This window comes from Dreissena polymorpha, chromosome 5, assembly GCF_020536995.1.
Source record: "Dreissena polymorpha isolate Duluth1 chromosome 5, UMN_Dpol_1.0, whole genome shotgun sequence".
NCBI classification, from domain to species: Eukaryota; Metazoa; Mollusca; class Bivalvia; order Myida; family Dreissenidae; genus Dreissena; species Dreissena polymorpha.
Window position 1 is genome coordinate 20,645,842 of NC_068359.1, and position 25,990 is coordinate 20,671,831.

Consider the following 25,990-nt stretch of genomic DNA (forward strand, 5'->3'; position numbering starts at 1 on the left):
TTAACCATGTATTCTAATAATTCTTCTTGTAATAAACAGTTTTGCATGTTTTCATGATCTATGTTTAGACTGACAAGTTAATTAAAATACAGTAAAATATATCATTTCAAGATATTAAAAATACATGGAATATTTTAAAATTCAGAATTGATAAAAAATAGGTACGTGCATAAACAATATGTACTGGAGTCATATTTGAGACATATTGCTACATTATTAATTTCAAAATGTATTGTTTGCAATAAAAACAAAACAAAATATCGAGAAAAAAACAATGTCACACAAGTTTATTTACAGATCAATGCAGTAATTAAGCTCACAGTGTGCATTGTTTTGATATTTTAATCGAAGTTGACATTGAAATAACACTAATCTATGGGAGTTTACAAACATTGTGCCAAGCAAATGACAAAAATGCTCATTAACGACAGTGTAGATCCTTTGATTTTGTATGCACGAGATTTTAAACATAAAATCTAATATCTATTAAATTTTAAAATATAAAGTTAAGTGACATGTTGAATAATTTCTAAACACTACGAGTAAAAAAATGTACACACAAGCAGTGTAAAAATTGTCCTCAATCATTTTTAACTTAAGCTTAAATTTGTTCTAGGCTCTCCAAAAGGTACAACAATTTGTGTACAACAGAAAGCTCATTGAATGGCTCTTTAATTGTTTCTCAGGTTCTATTTAACTTTTTTAATACACGCATGCAAAGGTATAATCATGTACTGCTTTAAATGAGTCCTCAATAATATTGATACAGACCATGCATATTCTATTTAAGAGATAATGTCCAGGTCAAGTAAACAACTTACAAATTACACTATTACAGAGTTATAGTACTAAGGCAATTCAGTCCTAATATAGTATGACGCCATGAACGACTTTTGCAAAATAAGTATACTCTGATGAGACAGCTCTTACAGGATGTACTTGATTAGGTTAACCTATGTTTGCTAGTGTATGAGCAAATAATGCTTGGCACAAAATATATGATGGCATGAATTATGGAACCTTTCATCAAATAATTTTTGTTGTTGAGGCAAACAAAACTAAATTCTTTGGATATTCATATACAATTGATTGAAATAATATTGGATCTGTATTGGTTTTAATTTCTAATGTTTCAATTTACTTATCTTGATTTAAAATTAATTTCTTTTATTACAAACTGTTAAACATTCAAGACTATGTTACATAAACAGATATGTCTCTCATAACTTACAAGAATTATTTATTGTTAATATCATCATTACAAGCACGTCTAAACTGATAATTTGATTAAATTCTATACGCACACTTATTTAGCACTCAATATATGTTATAGGAACAATTTACTCAAAACAGATTACGAAAAATACTTACGTCTTATTGAGCAACCAGCAGTAGTTGCTTTAATAGCCATTGTACATTGCGCCATTTTTACGCCTTTTGATTATAAACAACCATAAGCTTCATCATATTTTCATATGTGTCAAGAACACATTTATGAAAGTCAAATGAATTAAAAAAGCAACTTGGCAAAATACAAATATCATAAATGTCCATCATTGTAAATATGAATGTTGATACATGCACATGAACATGGTTGTAATGAACAATTATTAATAACACAGTGTTATTTCAAAGTTTCTACTGTTTCAGACAGCTATCATTTGCACAGAGAAATATCAATCATATACTGAACTCATTCAGCCCTGGCGATGTCTTGAGTCGTCTTTTGCAAATCAAGGCCACCCTTATTCAGGGTAGACTTAATTTACCTGTCATCTTCACAAATAAATTTTTGCAATGCCGCACTATCGAGAAGTATAATTTCTCAATTAATATGCCATGCCTTTTCCTTATATGGTAGAAAGCACGGGAGCATAAGTCTTTATGATTGACAAGCTGGTGTTTTGAGTCACACACGACAACTTGTATTGACTTGTTCACTGACGAATTTGTGATGTCAAAACATACTACATGTTCTACTGTGTCTGGATAGTATAGTTCAAATAAAGCAATTAAATCATCATCAATTTGAGAAGGCAAATGTTTCTGTCCAGCGAATAAAGTCACTATAGAATCAGTCTCAGCTGTTTTAAATCTAAATTCTTACAAATATCTTCCAATACCAGAAGTGACTGGAACTTCGCAAATTTTAAGCTGAGAAGATTTTCATAATTTATATCAAATAGAAAGCTTGTACATCTTGAAAAGTGGTATTCAAACCAACAAATTTTGATCCATTCTTCTTTTGTAAACAGTTGTCTGTGCTCAGCTATTAAGGTATCTATTATGCTTACATCAATGTCAACAGTATGGAATAAAGGTGATGACTCGTGAATGCTAGTCTTGGCTATAAGTCTGTATAATTCCAGAGAGGGCGATACACAATCTTCTTCTCACAAAAGCTTAGTTTCGACAATATTTGCTATATGTATAAAACTTCATTATATTCCAGGCCTTTCATTCTGAAAGTAAAACAAAAAAATCAGTAAAAACATGCATAATATTAAAACCTGATAAATATTTTTGAAATATTTTTGCAATGATCTTATGTCTTCAATTCATAATTACCTGACAGTTAAAAAGAAAAAAAATCTTGCAAAACAAGCTTACTCTGCTTGTTAATATGGCACATGCTCACACGGGCCTGTGATCTCACGCATACACACACGCCTGAACGCACTCGCTTCAACAACTAAAAATTAAACCCTGTTTTCCCAGAACGAAGCCTTACTTATCTTTTTTATTAATGATTTGAAAAAACACACATCTCGTCCAGTGCTTTAATACACACTCTATATAAATTGATGGGTTGTGTCAACTTGCGATATAAAAAGCTATAACATATTAAAAACTGAGTTGCGTCTAAGATTATTCAATAGCGAACAACTCCAGTGCCTTCAGTGCTTTGATTAATTAATGTTAAACAACCCACTACATGACTGTATACCAACCCATTACCTCATAAATGCTGAATGTAAAATGAATAGAAGACGTACTTGTTACATAAACAGAAACAAACAGTTGGTACACTTTATGATGCATCATGTTTTATTTTATTTACATACAAAGATCATTCAATCTAATTCAAGTTAATAAGATTTCTTAGACCCAATTGCGAAGGAGCAAATTGCAATCATCATAAAAAACGGTTTAACAAGAAACACGTAATATCGATGCCTGGACGCAAAACCATGCCAAACTTATACAGGAGTTAAGTATAGTTTGTGCTGTCATTAATCTCCAGGACTGACACTTAACATTTACAAATATACATAAATTCAACTTACCTTCTGTTTTCAGATGTCAGTAGAAATGGTTGTTGTTGATAAAATTCAAACAATTTCCCCGCAATGTTTATTATGCGCAAGGTATTAAATCTCGATTTCCAACAATTTTGCATGTGCTTCCAGGATTTTGTAGTGAATAAAACACTGTGTAGCTGTGAAATACTAAAAACGCAGAAGGTACCTCAGAATTGAAGTTTGGGCATACCAGCCAACTTCTTATCAACTACAATTGCCCCTTAATTACTCTAATCAAGATGGGGTGCTGACCACAGCACACATTAATGGGCATCTTGCCATTATCTGTAACTGTACATATAGTTGTCACTGACCAGCCTGAATGAGCCATTTTCGTGGCATGATTCTCTGGACTGTAGCGGCCGAGCGCAGTATTCTGCGCTCGGCCGCTGATGGTGTATTGTAATATATACTATTATGATATGAAACGGTAGCAGACAGCAGGCATCAGGTTGATAAGAAGAACTGATATATTTATTGAGCGTAAATAACATCACCAACTAAAAATGTTTTGAAATTATAAATTTGCCCAGAATAATTGCATAACATTTTCCATCTAACGACCAAATGCATTAATATGCGCTCGACCGCTGTTGGGTATTTTACTGTTTAGTACCACCTTAAAACCATCATTTTAAAACTGATTACGGAAATAAAGACATATCGTTGTTGTTGTTTGTTTGTTAGGTGTACGTGCTTGAATTAATGTTACTTGTTAAAATATAATCAGCTCTTATTGACACCATCTTTTTACAGACTTCGGGTCGCATACAGTCAAAACAGAAAAATGCATTGAGAAATACTGCCAAGACCAAAATGAAACTATTAGAACCGTTATGTAGGATACAAGCAAGACGGATGCTACGTTCCAGTTTTCAGAGGCGGACAATACATCAATCAATATTATGCAAAATTTTCATCCTGCCAGGATAGGGCAGTACACACCTATAAAAACAATCGGTGATGGCAACTGTCTGTTTAGAGCTATTTCATTTAGTTTGAAAGGTTGTGAAGAGCAACATATTTTGTTGAGATTGTTATCTGCTGTTGAACTTACATGTATTGAAAACGAAAGTTATTACAAATTTGGTCAGTTCCGACGTGGGAGTGCTTTTCGGTGGCCTAGAAATACTGTTGTGCTTTACATTTAAACTTAAATCAATATTAAACGAAGTCACTATTGACTAAATACATGTACTAGTATACGTCTTTTCAATCCATTAAAAACGGCAATTTTAGCTTACTTTCATGTATATAGAGAAAAATTGAGTGCTTTTCGGTAATTGAGTGCTTTTGGGTGCATTTCGGGACTTGAATGCACCTCTTTTCGCTTAATAACGTTGTCGCGTAATTTGTCTACCAAAACGGACCGTTAACTGTTCATATTTATTTTGTTAATATATTTAAAAAACATGTCTTTCCATTTTTTAACAATCAACTTTACTCACTGGCCGGATATCCATAACTTTAACTTAACTCCTTACTTTAAAGAAACATTACTATTCAAAATAAACGAAAATTTCGTACAATTGTTCGTAAAATAAACTTAACCAATTAAAAATCAGTGTTCCTTATGACAATTGCCGAAATTTCAACGTCAGATGTGGTCTGGTAAAATAGATGTTTGTAGATACAAAATGCTCGTTTTTATTATTGTTTTGCATATTTATTCATACGACACATGAATACTAAAATGGTGTTCGTGTGTCGTATGAATAGAAATATTCGCGGGAATTAGTTGTGGCAACAAATAAATAAAAACGAGCATTTCGTATCTACAAAAATCTTTGTAATCATACCACATCTAGCGTTGAAATTTTGGCTATTGCTGTAAGGACCACTGATTGTTAAGGTGTTAACTTTATTTTACGAAATACTTGACGAAATTTTCGTTTATTTTGAGCGTTATAGAGACTTTATTCCTGGTGAACCTTCACCCATACACTCCCTCCCAAAATAACAATAACAAAAAAAGCTAACAAGAATAAACAACAACGTGTAATGGCATAATAAAGCGACAACAGCAATCATTCCGTGCGACCCTATACATAAAAACATACAAAATTATATTATTCGATTACTTCCACTTATACTACTGTCCATATATGCACGTTTTACAGGTTAATGTTTCATATATAAAAAGAATACATTTCATTTGTTTGTTTTGTAACATGATTCGTTTCTTTCCTCAAAAATAAGTCGTCGCCGAGTTGTATTTTCTGACATACGTACTCATCCTTGTTCTCAGTAGATTCAATCGGATTGGTTTGCGTTTCTTTATCGCAAAACGTCATGCCCACGAATAAGTCGGAGTCTTCTCCGCCAGTATTCACTCCTTTCTCGAGGTATTTTAATTCGCGCAGTGGTATAACTTCACAATTTGTGTTGGGTTCGTACGAAACAATAGGATCCTTATTGCGAATCAGTTCAAATGATGCTGGTGTTGTTTCACAATTTTCTTTCGGTTCTAAAGGCGCGTTAGGGTTTTTAACACAATTATGTTCGATTGATTCAGAAGCAGCATTACTATCCAAAGAACCATTTTGATTTGTATTTCTGTGTGTCATGACATTACATGGGTTCATTCTCTGAACTTGGTCGTCCTCCATGTGCCCTGTTTTCGTTTCACTGGTTGTATCAGAGCAGTTTTCAAGTGCCTCTGTCTGATTGTGTCCACTATGTTCACTTGTGTGTTTATTATGACGAATTGAACGAGTTTTCACGGATGATTCAATTAGTAACCTCGGATCTAAAATCAATTTAGCACTTTCAGTTATAATTTTCGAAGCTTCCAGTGTCTCACATATTGTATACCTTTCTGGCGATTCAGTCGCGGTAATATCGGTTTTGCACAACTGCAAATGATGGACTTGATTGGCATTACTTTTGCTTAGTTTCGCCTTCTTTTTGAAAAGTTCGGATGGAACAGATGACGATGACAACATTGTTCGACTTTTTCTTTTATAAACGCAGTCCATCAAAGCGGAAGTGAGCCCATCCCTAAACCGACTACCGGTAGCACAGAACATAAAGAAGTTGGCGCACTTGTTAGAGTACAGCATGTAAAACGTCACCGAAAACACGAGCGTCTCCGCCGACGCCTTATGAGGATCCGTGTAGATAGTGGAGTCGTACTTCAATCGGATTGCGAGAAGGGCGAGGTGTAACGTAAAAGGAAACGTCAGCGCTATGAGCAGGACTGATTCACCGATCAGCATGGGAACCAGATGGCGCCAGGTTTGACCACCCGAGAACCTGTCAGCCTGTGACTGGTACACGAAGTAAAGAATGACGAAGTTGTTCACCACAAGCGCTAGGCCGCACAGCAACACAAATGTCACGTGAATCCAGGGCCACACGTCGTACAGGAAAGCTTTGTACGCGGGGCCGATTCGCTCCGGAAACGTATCGCACAGCCGATCGGTGCGGCCTTCCGGTACTAGATCAGACGATAGAAGTAAATGGCTGTTCTTGATGACAGAGAAGCACAAAAGTCCTAGCACTATTCGCCATGCCCGCTTCACGGACAGATACTTTGCGACGCCAAATGGAGACGCCACGGCGAGAGCGCGTTCTGCCGTCATCGCCACGGTCAGAAGCATTCCAAAATCATTATTTCCGGGTCCATAAAAATTGAAAAACTTGCACATGAGATGCGACGACTCCGTTCTGACGAACGCTGCCGGCTGATTCAAATACAGCCAGTGAGCGGTGAGCAAAATAAGCAACGCTAGAATGTCATTCAGCGCACCGGTCTTCAAATACACGGACGCCGACACCCGCCGAAAGTACTTAGTGCGCATGGTCAAGATCGTCATGGCACCGCACGTGACACCCACGGTAACCAGCACGGGAGGCATGAGGAGGTTAATGAAGACGCTTAAAGTCTGACGGCGTGTGACGTCCACGTGCGTGGTGCTTTCTGTCACGTGCCCACGTGTTGCGGTCACGTGGTCGTCTGCCTTAACGTCATACGGGACTTCCGTTTTGTCCATCATTACGATCTACAAAAAAACACAGCAAAACATTAATAAGAGGTTCGCGCATAGCCTATTTTTTACTAACTTGCTAATTTAAGTTGAAATAAATCGGTCCGAAACTGGGGAAAAAAATGCTTTTTATAATTATAAGCTAATTTAAGTTGAAATAAATCGGTCCGAAACTGGGGAAAAAATGCTTTTTATAATTATAAGAGAAAGCAAGTTTTTTAAATGTGTGCATATTCAACTTGATATAAGACGCAACCTACAATGTTGGCATTAATAAGAAAAAATTTAATAATGCACGTGTGCAAAATGTCATAAAATATCTATTATTAATCATATAAGACTTTTTTATGAAATGAAGGGGTTTGTTATTCGTTATAATAAAGTAGCCGCTAACAAATTATTCGGTCCTGCGCGTCACAAAATCGATTAGATTAAAATACAACTCTCCACAGCTTCTATAAATATGACAATCTCGATGCAATTTACCAGCGTTCTATTGTATGAAAATATGTATATATAAATGTACATGGAACAGCTTAAATAGCGTATGATACCGGTTGTATCGACTGTTCGGCACTAAAAAATGAGTCGTCCAGCGCACAGGTGAAGGGCGCGTGGCCAAGTCACTTTAACACTATCAATTTGTCATAAAACAACATTTTTTATCATATTGACCAAAAAAAAAAAAAAAAAAAAATTTTTTTTTTTTCTGATATGATATATATGAAACATATATAACATATCAGAAAAAAAAAAATTTTTTTTTTTTTTTTTTTTGGTCAATATGATAAAAAATGTTGTTTTATGACAAATTGATAGTGTTAAAGTGACTTGGCCACGCGCCCTTCACCTGTGGTCCAGCGCAACAAGAATAGAATAGTCGTTTCACAATACATATTCACTCCACACATTTTAAACACATTAACTTAATTTATACGACTACTCTTTATTCGAGCCCTTTGCACAAAACGAAGTAAATGATGTTTTTGTTTTTTTTTTAATTTTACAGTCAGTGTGTGACATAATCTACTGTTCAATCAAATAATGTACCCGGTATTCCTGTTCTGCACAGTGTTCTCTTTTTCTTGTTAAATATGGTCCGTTGTTAATCTGAAGTAGTATGTTTCACCATTGTTTCGACGTTGTTACTATATGTGAATTGTTCCTTTAAATATGTTCTGTTAATGACGGCTTTTTACCACTCACATATTCGTGGCTTAAGCAATAATACATTAAAATGTTGATTATACTTTAAATCAAACAAAGACATCAGCACGTAATTTGAAACAAAGCTCGACATAGTATATTCACGGAATGATAAATAAGAATCTCTAATATTAAGACATACAACTGTGTTCGTCATACGTGTCGTAAATGACGTTCGTCGAACGTGTGGGTGATTCCAATTAAATCAAATGCTTCTTAATGTGATACCATAATGGATGCAAATAGAGCAGAATTTAACGACGCCGTTAAATGGATATGATGATTTAAAAAATTATTTTAAAAGCATACAGTGTGTTTCTGACATATTTCTATTTAACGTTTGGTAAAAACTAAAAAATTCAAAATAAAATGTTTTACATTTTACCACCGTTTTATTCCATGTAACGCAATGTGCATTTCTATGCAACGTATATCCTCAAATCTTACACAAACACAAATGGCAAAGAACGAATTATCTGATCACAATACAGTCAAATATTATATCCATGTAACGCGTGCCGTGGACATGCGATTAAACTCGAGGCGTATGGACCCGGGATATAAAAGCAATCGAACAACAAAGGACTGGTAATTATGTACGGACACAGACGCGTTTTACAGCAATTTAAATGATTGTCTCTACCACCGCAGGTGTCCGCTCATTTTTAAGTATCATTCAAATTATGCAATTTCGTTTGTCTTAATACCGTTGTGGTAGGACTTCAATGCGAATGCACAAACGTACTCTAGTCCTTTTCGTTGTTTCTGTGGTTTTTATAACGAAGTTAAATTCAAATGACATTTATACAACTGAAAGATTGCTAGTGTATATGTTAAAGAACGGGATTCTATTTATATAAAACCCTTGGGTATGTTTTCCAACCTTTTATTTCTCTACGAAGATTCTGAAGCGTTTTATACCAAATTGACAAATATTCATTATTTCACACAAAAGCTTGTCCTGGTCCTTTATTAACTTAAAATCTGACGCGTTTTATAAAATGTCAATGGAAAAACAAAACCCAACGCATATAAGTTGTTTTTAATGATCAATAGCTGATCGTGAACTACGTTGAGATTGGTGCACTAACATCATATGCAAAAAAACTTCCACCTCGTGCTGTCCCTAAAATGTCGCAGTAGGAAAGCCAACGCCTGAATACACTTGCTAGGCATGCAGGGACCATCATCCACTCAGGGTGGAGAGAATGGTGAGATTCGATAAAATGCCAACGGACGGACTCTAAGTGTATTGGCGAAGAACAAGAGAAAGACGACACAGAAGAATGAATAAAATGAGCCGAGCAGAAAGACATACAGACGGACTGACAGACGGATGTACGGGCGCACGGACAGACAGATGGCCTGACACACGGAGGTACGGACGGGCAGGCGGACGGACGGACGGACGGACGGACGGACGGACGGACGGACAGACAGACAGACAGACAGACAGACAGACAGACAGACAGACAGACAGACAGACAGACAGACAGACAGACAGACAGACAGGACAGACAGACAGACAGACAGACAGACAGACAGACAGACAGACAGACAGAAAGACAGACAGACAGACAGACAGAAATACACACAGATAGACAGACAGATAGACAGACAGATAAACAGACAGATAAACAGACAGATAAACAGACAGATATACAGACAGATAAACAGACAGACAGACAGACTTTCAGTGCACACGACAAATTGTGGTGACTTACTAATGCCTACAAATCTGCATCCTGATTTTTTTTCTTTTAACGTAATACAACAATTAATGTTCTAAATCTTTTCATTCTCGTCGTTATGTTGAAATTGCTTTATTTAGATAGGATGATGAACGGTACAATAAGCATTTTTTTAATCGATCCTTGCGTTGTATCATCAACGGGGCGGCTGTCTTTGTACTGCCGAACTTTTGTATTTTACATCGTTAGTACATACTAAATTATTAATTATGCTTTATAAAAAGATAATGTCAGTACATAATTACGCTAAGCTCAATCTTTGGTCGCAATAGACTTTTGGAAAACGTGCATTAAGTTTATTTAAACAGGTAAAACTGTTTTAGGCTTTTTTATATATAGATCTATTTGTATTTGTATATTTTCGCACATTTTGGACACAAACGACATTGCCCTAGGGCACGGAGTGTATATTAATCTAGAGTCCGTGCCTAGGGGTAATCATTTTGTAATATTCTATTAAAAAAAAGGAAAAATAAAAAACAAATGTTGAATACTCATGTTCGAAATGTAATCGAACGCCCAAAATATAATAAGGGAAGATGTTCGTAATGCTCGTTAAACGGGTCGTCATGCTGTGATACTGCGCAGCACTGCTTGCTAACGAACGGCCTTACGAGCTTGACTACTTCCGCTTGAGCGCGTTATTTTTGACCTTGATAATTGTACTCTCGTAGTCGGGGCCGCTCGCCACATGATCAGATTCATACAGGCATACGGTCTCCTAGCCACCAGCAGACGAATCAGCTTTGCGAATTTGTTTGAGCCTCGCTCTAGGAAAAGTTGCTGAATGCATGTGCGTAAAGTGTCGTCCCAGATTAGCCTGTGCAGTCCGCACAGGCTAATCAGGGACGACACTTTCCGTTTAAACTTGATTTTTGTTAACCTGATTATCCTGTACAGTCCGCACAGGCTAATCTGGGATGACACTTTACGCACATGCATTAAATCCTATTTTAGTATGTGCAGTTCTCACCGGCTTATCACAGAAGATGCTTTCCGCGTTTTTTTAATTATTAAGTCTCTTTATTTAATCCAGTTCATTCGGCTTGTGCGGAATGCACTGCCTCTCCAGTGAACACTTTATGCACGTGCATTAAACCCCGTTTTTCAAGACCATAGGATAGTTTGTGTCTTTGCCAATGTTTACACGGAATTGTACCCCCCCCCCCTCCAAAACAAAGGTTAAAAAAAATAAGTTAAATAATTAATTATATCTTCAAAACCATAAGACAATTCTCTCATAGGGCCAACAACTTCCCACTGAAAGATGAAAATCAAAACAGCTGAAAACCAAATTCCGTGTTTTCGGTTCCCCTGAGATGAGTATATGGTGCAGATACTTAGCGCACAAATACTCTCGAGCATCTCGCGCTAACCAAACGCCGGGCTGACTGACAAACTGGGCATTAAAACACAATACTAGTGGCTACCAAATTTGCGCCATAAAAAAAAAACACAATAAAATAGCCAAAATCAGAAGAATTTTGCCGTAGCAATTGAAATTCTGTTAAAGACAATTTTGACCAATGAGAAACCATTACAACATTATTAAACGAGGAAAACTATATGTTCGCGAATTTGTTACACTTGAACTTAACAATTTAATATTTATTTATTTGTAAACGTTTTGATGACACTAACCGGGAAGTACAAACAAAACAAATATTGAATTTTCCCAAACAGGCGTGGTTAATAGCAGGGTCGTATCCAGGATTGTTTAACTGGGGGGTGACCGAGGAAGGCGCGGGAGTGGTCTCCCGTCCCTAATTCTTTTTTTTTTAATTTGACACCGATGCTCAAAGCTAAAGATTTCATAAATGTATGCTGTGTGATAACGAGGAAAGCAAACTTTGAAAATCAAAAACTTGTATTTAAAAATGCATCATAAAGTATGACTGACAAATTACCAAAGGAGTATTTTCTCTTTAAATTAAAACCTCATTTAGTTTCAAAGTAAACCCCTAATAACATCTATCTTCGTTTATCATCTACTACACATTTTTTTTACTTTCACCATCATCAACCCAGATAAACCATCACAATCGTCTTTGTACAGCTCTGGCATTGGATTCGACTTAAAAATTCGTACCAGTCCATTGATATTTGGCAAAATTATGGGCATAGGACTTACAAAAATTCTCAGATATTGAGCTCATATTGATGCCCCGGTAGAATGGTATATAGACGTTGGACTGTCCACTCGTCTGTCTGTCCATCTGGCATTAAATTTTCCGGATTTTTTGTCAAAACGCCATAAGACATAGAGCTGAGTTTGGATATGTTAGTCTAAATGAGAACTTTTATATTTTAAATTTGAAGGTTAAACCCCAAGGTAAAATTTACATTGATTGGATAATCCCTTGAAAAGAATGTTAAAGACTGCTCAATGAAGGGAGCTGGTACCTGACACCGTGGCATATCATCCAGGCCTCCCAAAGGACAAAAGTCAGGCCATAATTGGTATGTTAATGGTTATGGAAGTGTGCTTGATGTACTTATATTATGCTGGTCATGTTATAAAAACATAACCTTTAAACATTAACGAGGTATTTGTGAATGTTAAGTATCAAACAAATTTAAAGAGTAAGTGAAAAGTAAACAAATCAGCATATATCATTCAATACTTCATTACAGAGATGGCTGCAAAGAAATTCAACTGACCTGTGGCATGGGTTAAAAGGAAAATGAGAGCCTGGCTCCGTTGCCTCAAAGACCAGATGAACTGATTATATTTATTTCTTTGATTCACGTTTTTTTTTGTAGAATGATTGTTCAACATGAGTCAACATTTTTCCTGTGAATATACTGTTCAGTATCCTATAATGTTTGTTTATTTATAATCTTATTATGTATTTTTTACCTAATTGTCATCATTGAAATTAAATTGTTCATGTATGTTAATAAATGTTATAATTTTGGATCACATTAAAGTGTAAAATTTAATTATCTTGTAATTATTTAAAATAAACGAGTATACTTACATTTTATTTTTATTTCATACCTTCATTTTAAAACTTTTGATATCATGCAATTGAATCAACTTTGTTAAGGCAAAAGATGCACCTTTAACGCACATGTGTGCTTTTATAAGTACGTTTTTTACTGCCATTCACATGCATAAAATGTGCGTTTTATGTGGGTTAAAACTGCGCTATAAGCGAGTTAAATGTGTGCTTTTTATAAGAACTGACTAACAAAAAATGCACATTTAACTCACTTAAGCGCAGTTAAAACTTGCCAAAAAGCGCACATTTTACCAACATGTGTGCTTTTATGTGGGTTAAAACTTCGCTTTAAGTGCGTTTAATGTGCACTTTTTATCAGTACTGACTTATAAAGCTCACATTAAACGCACTTAAAAGCGCAGTTTTTAACACAAAAAAGCACACATATTACATACATGAATGGCAGCAAAAAACACACAATAACTCACTTAAAAGCGCAGTTTTTACCCACATAAAAGCGCACATTTTTACACAGTGTTAAGCATACTTTTTCTTATCTAGTTTAAGCGCACTTTAACCCACATAAAGCGCACATTTGACGCAGTTCCTGTTTTTTTTATTTGGTAAAAACTCACTTGTTAAGAAAAAGCGCACATAAAACGCAGTGCCAATAACGCCACGTTAAACACACGCAAAATGTACGTTAAATGTACGTTTTGCTCACTTTTTTGAGAAGGGAGAACAGCAGACAATGGTGCTTGTGGTAAAATCACAGACAGACTAGTATCCAGAACAAATACAACACAACTTATAAAATTATTTATTTTAATTTCTTAAAAATCCTTTACATATGTAATAATAAATATTTCACGTAATATACACTAATAACTAAACATTTTAAACAAGCAACATAATCATGTAACTGTTCAGCAAAATGTAAAAGTAACACTATCAATTTACCAATTGAAAACAGCCATGATCGTTTCATAACTGTCATTGGAAACGAGAAACATAACAAGAAATGCACATTTCTGGAATCACAATAAAGTAAATATTGAGACACAAGAGACAAGTAACAAACAGTATAATAACAAATTAACATCAGGATTTTTAAAGTTTATACAGAGGTAATAACACGTTAATAATTGTCATGTACTCAAAAGAGTTTTAAACGAGAGATGTGTTTGTCAGAAAAAACAATGCCCCCTAAGGCGCTGCTTTGAAGCAATATATTTGACCTTTGACCTTGAAGGATAACCTTGACCTTTCACCACTCAAAATGGGCAGCTTAATGAGATACACATGCATGCCAAATATCAAGTTGCTATCTTCAATATTGCAAAATTTATGACCAAGATTAAAGTTTGGACGCCGCTTTGAAGACCGCGGGCATACAAAATAGCAAGGCGAACCAAATGATTAGCCTGTTGTCACAGAAATGCATTCTTTGATAAAGGATGTATGTTAAAATACGTTTAAACTATACATGTGTAAGTATGAAGTATTTATTTATTTCTTGATTTACTACTTTTTACTTTTCCCAGATTAGCCTGTGCAGTCCGCAGGGACGACACTTTCCGCCTAAATTTGATTTTTGCTTAGAAGAGACTTCATTTAAATGAAAAATGTCAGAGAAGTGAGGACTACACAGGCTTATCTGGAACAACAGTTTACGCACATGTATTATGCCCAGTTTTCTCTGAACAAGGCTTATATGTAGGAACCAATTGCAATGAGAGGCAAGGGGGCTGGGGGCGGCGGTTAAGTAGGGGGGTATCTTTGACAGCTGGTTCAAGAGGAACTTTGTATAAAATACTCTGTTGCCAAGAGTATTTTACCTTGGAAATGTCTTTTTAGTGAACTAAGCAAAACAAAATTTATCTTGCTAAGAAAACAGACCTCTTATGTAACGTTGAGCTAGACTGGCCTTCTAAAAAACAGACCTTGAATGTAACCCTGAGATTGGCTTTCTAGTGAACTTAGCAAAAAAACTATTCAAAGCTTAATCCAGACTTACTTCAAAAAACATTTGGGTCCAGACTTATTTTTTTTATATAGAAATGGAGCATTGGATTGGTCGCTCAATTTATCCCCAACCAACCATTTTTCTAAGAATGATCTGACCCTAAAATACTCCTCCTATTAATAGTTCTTGAAACAGAACAACACAATGAATATTCAATCACAATTCTGTGTCACAAGCTAGTATTTTGTTATATCATGGTCTGTTCAATTGCAGGCAAAGATTAACAACAATTGTGCTGAGCAAGAAAAAAAGCATATAATTTTATTGGTTATTGTTACAACTGTTGTTTGATACCCAACATGTATAAACGGCATTAAGGTCAATTTACCAGATGATACACGAAAATAAAAATATAAAGGAAGCATGAAACACATTTTGTCTAATTCATAGCTACAGTAACTTTTTCATGCCATGGTATAAGAACTTTTCACATTCTTCCTATTAATATAAGAAGGTAATTATGACAATATTAAACTGAGACATTGATGTGCATTAAAGTATATTTAAATAAACTTGTTTGTAATAAAATAGATAAACGTTCTATATAGAGCCAAATCTTGGCATCGTAATTAACAATGGCTTCAATTCAAGGAACAGTCTAAACATTTATTAACAATCTACAAACAAACTCAGATTTTCTTGTTCTCCAATATTAACAACTTTTCATTCTGTGTTTCAACTACCATATACATGAGTTCCTTACCATATATTTTAAATAATGCTGCATGTTTAATTTTATGTTCTTTTTTTTCAGGTTCATAAATATCTGGAAAAAATTCATATGGAATGAAGACTGCTGTACAGTTTTCACAAAGCCATTTGCTTTAAACTTAGTTAGTGGTGTCTTTTTAATAACGTGGTTTATTGGTTTTGTGCACTTATTGAAGTGACATTTTAAAAATGGAAACACAACCAGGTTTGTATTTAACATTTCCAAAAAAGTATTACTGGAATTCGCACAAGGCTTGCTTTCATAGCTATACTTTTAAAATTCATCTGAGATATTTGTGTTTTTTGAGAATATTATATAACAAATCCTTTGAAAGAAAAAACTTGCAAGAACATGTACCAATATACAAGTTATTGAAGCATCCCTATACTTCTATTATTGTACATTAATTTCATAAGATTTGTAAAAAATATCTCTTTGAACATGCATTTACTGTGGGTCGCGATTGTCCAAGATGAGACAAATAAATATTTTACATTCACAAGGGAGATAATTGCAAAAAAAAACTGCATATAAACAATACAGTTTTCTCTCCCCTGACTGCAAAAACTGAATTAACACGACATTCTAAGATACACCAATTATCTTTAACAGTAGAATATCACCAGATTAAATATGTGTCAGATACAAGGTCAGTATGCACTTAAGTGAGTATAGTATTGAAAGTGGGTGGGGTATCAGTATCACAGTTCACTGGTGCCATGGCTACAAAGCAACTCCTATGATTGGTTGGCCAATTATTATGGTGTGTTGTAGCCTCACTGTTGTAGCCTCTCACATCATCTAATCAAACTTCACTGAAAAATAGAGAACAGATTTGAAGAATCTAGTACTAATAATAAGATTAATTTTGGTTTTATAAGTACATTTCTAACTCCTTATATACAATGTGCATTTTGTTATTATTTACTGTTTGATTAGCAATTTTAAATTAATATTACTTGTTTAAGATACGTATGATAAACAAATTTATGAATTAATAATCATAGATTATCCCAGAGAGACTGTTTAGAATCGACTTATTAAAACAAAAAACTAATTTTTAGCAAATTGTGTATTTTGCAACGCCCTGGAAAAGGGAGCTTAATGCATATTTGTAGTGTTTTCCAAAATAAGCCTGTGCAGTCCATACAGACTAATATGGGACCACACCTTCCAACCCTAGATGTCTAGAAATCCTATTTTCGGTTTTAACAGCGGTACTGTTTGAAAAATAATAAATTACTTGCTAACTAGGCTATAGATTTAATGACAATTTTGAACACTTTCAAATTGCATCTAAATGTATTGATTAACATGTATTTCATTTCAAAGTCAGAGGTAAGGTGTGTGGCTTTAATAACAAAGTTTCATACCTGGCCTCGACATTGGAACTCAACAGTAGCTGCTTCTTCATTCGCAAAAGCTGGGCATGTGAAAGTCGTATATTGGGATCCTCGCAAAGCGGCAAGTCAATCGACTTAATACCATCCTTCATATCACCATGAATATCAGTTGTGTTCAGGTCTTGCATGAGGTGAACGATATCATTCGCAGACGTAGATTTACCATGATGTGTCGAGGAATGGTAGCCATTTAAAACGTCATCCTCATTAACGTCCGGCGAGAATTCGCGGTCAAGGTCATTATCATTTCCCTCAAGGTCACTATCCTCTTCACAGATATCACCATCAGGGTTTAAATGAAGTGAACCAGTTGAAGACACCCCACTTGAGCTCGGAAAACTGCGCATAGAATCCGAACTCAACACTTTGGTTTTCAACACACCCTGTTTATCTGCGTTTACATTGCCGTTGGGAAAATTCCAACTTAATCGTTTATGTATGCTATTATCACGGTTCTGGTCTTTGTTTAACTCCCGCACTGCGTCAGCCGTGTGAAACCGCTCAGTTCGCTGACGCCTCTGATACAGTTTTGATTTCATGCCCTCATCTACGAATTCAGGCAGAATGGACATATCGCTCTCGCTAGTGCCAGCGGATATGGATACTTGCGGCACTTGTAGCCTATCATCGCCAATAAACTGACTGAAAACAGACGGATCTGATCGTGAATATTGCACAGTGGCGTGATTGCCGACAAAGTTTGCACCACTCGTAGTTGTGGACATGTTTTCTAAATCATAAGCACTTGGTACAGCTGTGATATTTGCACTGCCTGAGCCCATAACACTTAGGTCACTGTACTGGGGCTCTGTATTCATGGAGGTCATCTCATTCCATGACCTTGACCTATTTATTGCAGAATCCAACACAGTGAAGGCCTCAGGTTCCTCGCTAGAGCAGCGCTGGAGCTGGAACAGGGGCAGACCCTCGCTATTGTCACCGATGTATAGTGTTGTGTAGCCTATCACTTCCTCTGTGATGATTTCTGATTGTGGGAACGTGGGCTTGGGATGGGCAGAGCCGGCCATCTTGGCTTCTTGGTATAGATCCTGGATAAAGGAACAAGAGATCATGATGCCTTGGATTGAAAATAAGAAAAAATGGGGCTTAATGAATGTGGGTAAAGAGTCATTCCAAAATTAGCCTGCTAGAGCAAGGACACTTTCCACACTTAAAGGGGCTGGTAACCATGACGACAAAGAAAAGAAAAGGTGTAAAATACCGTATTTTTTACAATTATTAGTTCATTATTGATTAAAATATCACATCTGGTATATTAGATTACTTGAAAAAAGTTGTTAAGTTTTCATATGCTCAGTATATTTGGTAACAAATTTTACTGGGTATGTCTACCAAGTAATTATCAGTTAACTATAAATAACGCCAGTAGATTGATCATCATCTTCACGTGGTAAAACCCAGAAATGCAAATTGTGCATGCGTAGTGAATTGTATATATCTAATACAAAATGTTGTATATAAAATTATCAATCTACTTGCGTTATTTATAGTGTGTATATTGTTATGTCACCTATTTTCGGGTTGTACTTTTGATTTCACATCGCGAAATTTTATTACCAAATATACTGAAAATATGAACTTTTTCAAGTAATGTAATATACCAGTCGTGATATTTTAATCAATATAAACTAATCATTGTAAAAAACTACGGTATTTTAGAACTTTTCTTTTTTCGTCATTCGTGGTTGACAGTCCCTTTAACGGACATGTATAAAGCCCTGTGTTCCCCTATATTTAGGAAAAACAATACCAACAAATTTTCACAAATATAAACAAAACAGTACTATGTGCACTGTAGCAAGATTTATATTCTTTTGGGGAAAACATACCATTTATTTAGAAGAATGACAATCAAACTAATGCACCCTCCCAAGTGATGCTCTCGGTAAATCTATACTTGAAATGAAAGCATTGGAACAAAAAATTGAACGATCAACAGACTGGAAAAATGACAGTGACATTGACATTGTAGCAAAATGATTTGCAAAAATGTGCATGTCCAGCCCCTTTGCTGTATTGAAGTTTTCACATTTTGATTTTTGTTTGAGATCTCATAAATACAAAGACATTTTGTTTTGAATGTCACTAAATTCCATGAAAACAGCTGATGATCACCCTATATTTTGTCATGAAAAATTGCTTGAACATTCAACCGAGTGGCCTGACAATATGCGAATGTCAACCCTAAAAGAAAGTGCTCACAAAGTTTAATCAAATTGCGATCATAAGTTTATGAGATCTCACTCAGAAAAACAAGATCTGTGTTTGCAAAACACAAGTGACGCTTTGAAGCCATATATTTGACCTTTGACCTTGAAGGATGACCTTTGGCCTTGGTGGATGACCTTGACCTTTCACCACTCTAAATGTGAAGCTCCATGAGATACAAATGCGTGCCGAATATCACGTTGCTATCTTCAATATTGCAAAAGTAATGACCAAGGTATTGGGACGGAAAGCCAAAAACAATATAACCCCGATCATTCAATCCAGGGCAAAAAAAAACATTAGAAAATGAAATATTATTAATAAAAGGGCATTTACTGGTTTTCCCAGAGCAAGGCTCGACTATTCACATCAGCTTACCTGAGCCTTCTTGATGTGAACGAGCCAGATGTTCACGGCGCTCTGATCTCCGTGAAACGTGAACGAAGACATCGGCACATGGTACTCATTCACGTAGATCAACAGAAAACTCCCTGGGAGGGAGAAAATGAAGATATTAGCTCTGTAAACATCTTAAATAATTCTTTGGAATAACATTTTTAGTTAAAAAAAAACACACTCTTTTGTGGACACATAAATTCCTTGATTTCAGATTCTGAGGAATCGCAACATTAATTTTCTGCCGCTACAAAATCAACAAAACGTAATGCCCAACACAAATAATAATGATTATATCAGCAAGAAACTCCATAGATAAACACAAATAAAAAGAAATAGGTTCTAGTTTATACTGAGAATCTTGCAGTTGCAACTGAAATAGCATTTTGACAAACATAGATAACAGGTAAAATAAGTGCTTAGTTATTGATACTTATTTCTGTAAAACCTTGCATGTGTTATGTTTTATTTAAAAATGCAATTTTTGGTATACCCAAGGATGATTTTAACAATTACAAGCAGTCATTGAATTAATATCCCCCCCCCCCCCCTCACTGACAGGCGTACCAACTGACAACAACGCCAAAACTACATCCCTCTGTCTTTGGCAAGAGATAATAAAATACTGCCAGGGTGCTCGTAATATCATTTAAGGTTCAGAAAAAAAATGCAGGGAAAAACAGGGCTAAAGGCATGTGCGTTTAGCATTGTCCCAGATTAAACTGTTTAATCTGCATGCACAGGCTAATCAGTTATGAAACTTTCCGCCATTTTAGATTTTTGTTAAATAAAATATACATTAAACCTTATAGTGCGGGAACCGAATTTTTAAGGCCTTTGCAGACAGTTTGGATCCAGATGAGACGCCACAGAACATGGCGTCTCATCAGGATCCAAACTGTTTGCTATTCTGATAGTATTCTTTGAAAAAAAATCGAAGAAAATGCTAATTTTAGGAATTAAGCAGACGACATTTTAGCAGACGACAAATTTCCCAACATGCAAAGGGTTAAGGCAGAAAGTGTCATACCTCATAAGGCTTATCTGGGACAACACTTAACATACACTAATTAAGCCCCATTCAGAAAAAGGCTGAACAAATAAGTCAAATGTAACCAATGAAAGTATCTACCTTTATCTTTCAATTCATGTGTGATGATTCTGTCCACTCTCATGGGTGGCTTGACAATCTTGTACTTATCCATGCGCTTGTTCTTGCAGATGAGGAGCAGGTCTGTGAACAGGAGGCACTCCACATCCATCTGGAAATATATGTAAGAAAATGGGACAAGGGAACGAACTCCATGTAAGAAAATGGGACAAGAGAACAAACTCCAAGTAAGAAAATGGGACAAGAGAACAAACTCCAAGTAAGAAAATGGGACAAAGGAACGCACTCCATGTAAGAAAATTGGGACAATGGACATAACCCTATGCATAAAAAAAATAGAAGGAAAGGGCCATAACTCCATATTACAGCAGGCATTCCATGTCCATCGGAAATTATATAATTTGTGTTCGCGCTCCAAGAAAACAGGGTTAGTGCAAGTGCTGATTAATGTCTTCCCATATCAGCCTGTGTGGTCTGCACAGTCTAAATAGGGACAACACTTTAGGCCTAAACAGGCGGTTTGTCAAGAAGACTTCCTTTCAACAAACATTCAATAAAACTGTACAAAATCATCCCTTTTGTGTGGGACATGCATTAAACCTCCTTTGTACAAAGCTAGGCTCATTTCCAATGCACATTGGAAGTATCAAGCCAATCGGTCATTGCATTAAAGAGTTATTGATTGGAAACCATTTTCACACTTATTGTGACAGTGACCTTAACATTTGACCTAGTGACCAAAAATTGCAAAAGAGATCATCTACTTTCCTAGGCGAATGCATATTGGTAGTAACAAGCCAATCAGTGAATCAGTTGACAAGTTATTGATCGGAAATGATTTCACACTTGGTGTGACAGTGACCTTTTGACCCCAATGTCTATAGGGGCTATCTACTGTCTAATGTCAATGCACAGGGGAAGTATCAAGCCAATTGGTCTCTTTGTTCACAAGTTATTGATCGAAAACAATTTTCACTCCGAGTGTGACATTGACCTTGACCTGGTTACCCTAATTTCATTAGGGGTCATCTACTGGCAAAGGCCAATGCACATGTGAAGTATTAAGCAAATTGGTTAATCCGTTCACAAATTATTGATCGAAAACAAACTGGTCTACCAACAAACCGACATCCAGCAAAACAATATACCCTCACTTCTTTAAATGAACTTAAGAAAATACAATCATACACTAAACATGGGCCTTACCCGGTTCTGATTCACCTTCATCTTAAGAGGGGACTGCATAACGAGGCTGCGGGTTTGAGCCTCGGTACATCCAGGCATTGGTGCCAGCAGGTTGAAATTGCTGTTATAAGGCAGGATCAGCTGAAATTTAACCCGTTGCATGCTGGGATATTTGTCGTCTGCTAAATTGGTGTCTGCTGAATTTCTAAAATCATCATTTTCTTCACTTTTTTTCAAAGACCACTAACAGAATAGCAAACAGTTTGGATCCTGATCAGACGCCATGTTTTGTGGCGTCTGATCAGGATCCAAACTGTTTGCAAAGGCCTTTAAAATTCGGTTCCAGCGCTTAAAGGGTTAAGGTGACGGATGTAGAATCAAGTCTGTAGTTTAAATGGGATACGAGTTGGAATTCAAGATGTTTTTAAGGACAATGGAGATGTTCTTAATGGCAGTGGCATTTTGGAGTGTTATTAATGAGGGTGGAATTTTTCATATATAATTAATTACAATGGAGTTATATCATTTTTTTTTTAACGCTTGAGTATTGGAGATGTTATAAATACAGCGGAGTTTTGAAGATCTTGTAAATTACACTTGAGTTTTGAAGACATTAATGGCATTGGAGTTCTTAAGATGTTATTAACGACACTTGAGTTATGAAAATGTTATAAATTACACTGGAATTAAGTAGATGTAATTAACGAGTTTGAAGATGTAATTAATCGCACCATACTTTTGAATATGTTATTAATGAAACATGATTTTTTGAGATGTTATTATATATAATGACACTGGAGTTTTGGAGTTTTTCATAATGACAATGGAGTTTTGGAAATGTTATTAATGACACTGAACTATTGAAAATGTTATTTATAATACTGGACTATTGAAAATCTATTTATAATACTAAACTTTTAAAGATGTTCTTTAGAATATTGAACTTATGAAGATGTTATTAATGACACTGGACTTAAGAAGATGTTATTCAAGACTTTGGACTTATGAAGAAGTTAACAATGTTATTAACGCCACTGATGATTCCCAGCTCTCAAGGACTCACCCTGACACATTCGTCGTTGGGCGCATCCACCGCATCGTACGGTTCTATCTTGTCCACGATCGCCTGCAACTTCTCTTCCTCGAGTTGCTGATGCAGAGTGGAGTCCACATGGTGGACAAATCTATCCACGGTCGCGATCTAACGACAATATATGACAAGGAATTAACAAACAATTTAACCCTTTTCTGCTAAGAAGCAAAGTTAAAACAGCTGTACGCAACCAGCATAAAACCAGAACACCCTGCAAGTAACTAGCTATCTGGTTTTATGCTGTATGCTGCTTAACAATATCTAAGCATTGGAACATAGACTATAACTTGAATCTAGTAAGAACGGTCTTACATTTTATTTGATCTGCTAAGGGACAAGACACCCTTCAATGGCAGTGGGCAGTCTCTATTTATTTTTGTGTTTATAGTAACCCTATTATAACAGCTTAAATCAATAGAGCCTGTTTCTGGGAAAACTTGGCTCAATTTAACCCATTTATGCCTAGTGGACTCTCTCATCCTTCTAAATTGCATCAATTTATTTCCAAAATTAAGGATGTCTAGTATACTTATTTCTATATTTAGAATATTTCTTACAGAAATTCCTTTAAGCAAACAGCGCAGACCCAGATAAGACGCCGCATGATGCGGCGTCCCATCTGGGTCTACGCTGTTTGCAATGTCCTTTTTTCAGGACGCTAGGCATAAATGAGTTAACGAGGATATTTATTGAATTGGGAACTTTGATTACCCCAGCAATACAACCTACAACGAGAATATTAAATTTAAACTTTGATTACTTCAGCAATACAATCTACAACGAGGATATTTATTGAATTTGAATTTTTGAGCTTCCTGAGCACCACAAACAGCCTCCTACCATTTCGAGGACGTCCCTCCGCTGTTGATCGTCGTCTGTTTTCCGCAGAATGGCTTGAAGCAGCAGCGAGTACTTAGTCAACCGCTGCATGGGCTTAACCAGCAGGTCAGTTAACTTCAACCGGTTACATTGCTTCTGGGCTTCTGCCCACTGAAGATAAAGGGAGTGCTTGATTATTTGATATGTTATACTAGCAACCATCAATCAAAGAATATCTTATGTCTCACATATATTTAGGCAATATTTCACTTCTTATTGTACTAGTCTTTCTTTAGGAAAACTGGGCTTAATGCTAAGTAAATTGTCTGCAGTCTGCTCAGGCAAATCAGGGATGACAATTTCTGCTTTTATGGCAGTTTTGGTTTCAAAGTTATAGTCTCTCAGTTGCAAACATTTAGTGCAATCCGAAAGTATCATCTCAGATAAGCCTGTACTGACTGCGCAGGAAAATTTGTGTGACGATTTATTTACATCTAGGACTATACTTTATCCTCAAGCATTATGCTCAGTTTTCCTCGAGCGAGGATAGTACAATAAAGACTAAAATATCAGTAACATAGAATCTGTACTTTCATTTCTTTTGTTGTGGCCGAATATAAACCTAGTATATGAAACTGCCTTTAATCCTTGCTTAACTCTAAACATTGAAATGATATCATTGTTATGATGTCATAACTAACTTAACATTTGCTACATTATAGAATCAAAGATGAAATTACAGAGAAATAATAAAATATCCTGTGAATGTTTGCTCAGCTTATCTGCCAAGAGATATAATCCACAATGCATTTTAAAGATGAAATTTCGTTGACAATGTGTTTCAAATGTAGCTAACTGATGAGAGTTCATAAAAATAAGGGGCCAAATGAGTTCAGATGACAAGATTTCATTGAAATTATGAAATATTGTGGCTACAAGATTTCATTATATTTTTAACTTTCTATAAAATAAATTGTACCATAACTTGGTATTTATCATAAAGATGTTTCGAGGCAATAAAGTTAAACCAATTTAACAATAACAAATTTAAATATTTCTAAGGAAATGACTTACAATCACAAATATTTTGAAGAGTTCATTGTCACTGTACTGCGACTTCATGTAGTCTGTACAGACTTTGTGCTTCATAAAGTATTGGACGTACGTTTGAAAGATGTCATGGTACTGAAACAACAGCAAATACATCAATGAACCGCATAAACACGAAACTTGACACATCATTTGATCATGTGATTTCAAATGATTTTTAAGGAAATAAAACATCATACCATAATAATTTTTCGAATTCAGGTGTATTTTTTTGTTCCATTTTGAATATTGTAATTTAAATATTAATAACTATAACTATATTTTCAAAAGGAGAGGCTACTGGTTACAGACTCCTCAAAAAAATACATAATTACCTCCCATGTCTGACCAAATCACAGACTGATGCAAGTTTAAAGGTCATTTTCCCCACTGACTATATACTTAGAGAATAGATAAACTATACACGGGTAAATTGTATCCATTTCATAACGCAAGTCAAATATTCAAATCTAATAATAACAAGAGATGTGTTTGTCAGAAACACAATGCCCCCTACTGCGCGGCATTGAAATAAAATTTCTATTTATCATTTGGCAGGTATAGAAATCATCTCCCTTTAAAGGGGGGGGGGGGGTCTCACAGTCAATTATGACCATGTCAGACATCACTGACAACCAAGGCCTGTGGTTTAAAGAGATTATAGCCAGAGTTGATCATGTATCTATGGACATAAGTCCACAGGTGTGTAATGAACATCAAAGAAATTATGATTA

General features: G+C 35.6%; 2 protein-coding genes across 12 annotated transcripts in view; both read right to left on the minus strand.

Annotated features, from left to right (window-relative positions):
• Positions 1-5,883: 5,883 nt before the first annotated feature.
• LOC127831092 (uncharacterized) lies at positions 5,884-7,300 on the minus strand. Its single transcript, XM_052356080.1, has 2 exons — positions 6,316-7,300; positions 5,884-5,930 (listed from the first exon to the last, which is right to left on the minus strand). Exons 1-2 carry the CDS (start codon positions 7,298-7,300, stop codon positions 5,884-5,886), a joined length of 1,032 nt encoding a protein of 343 aa, XP_052212040.1.
• Positions 7,301-13,997: 6,697 nt separating this feature from the next.
• LOC127880865 (pleckstrin homology domain-containing family G member 5-like) overlaps positions 13,998-25,990 on the minus strand; it is a 228,986-nt gene continuing 216,993 nt past the window's right edge. For all 11 annotated transcript variants that reach the window (XM_052428331.1, XM_052428327.1, XM_052428323.1 and 8 more), the window contains 8 exons: positions 25,242-25,352; positions 24,189-24,338; positions 23,319-23,456; positions 22,277-22,396; positions 21,092-21,221; positions 19,942-20,054; positions 17,305-18,383; positions 13,998-16,746 (listed from right to left, as the gene is read on the minus strand). In XM_052428331.1, coding sequence (XP_052284291.1) covers positions 16,737-16,746; positions 17,305-18,383; positions 19,942-20,054; positions 21,092-21,221; positions 22,277-22,396; positions 23,319-23,456; positions 24,189-24,338; positions 25,242-25,352 — 1,851 coding nt within the window. In that variant the 3' untranslated portion in view covers positions 13,998-16,736. The remainder of the gene's footprint in view (positions 16,747-17,304; positions 18,384-19,941; positions 20,055-21,091; positions 21,222-22,276; positions 22,397-23,318; positions 23,457-24,188; positions 24,339-25,241; positions 25,353-25,990) is intronic.

Coding starts and splice junctions, on each gene's coding strand:
- LOC127831092 (XM_052356080.1), bottom strand. CDS start 7,300: ATGATGGACAAAACGGAAGTCCCGTATGACGTTAAGGCAGACGACCAC. Junction 5,931..6,315: donor CTTTATGTTCTGTGCTACCG/GTAGTCGGTTTA, acceptor TGATACAACCAG/TGAAACGAAAACAGGGCACA.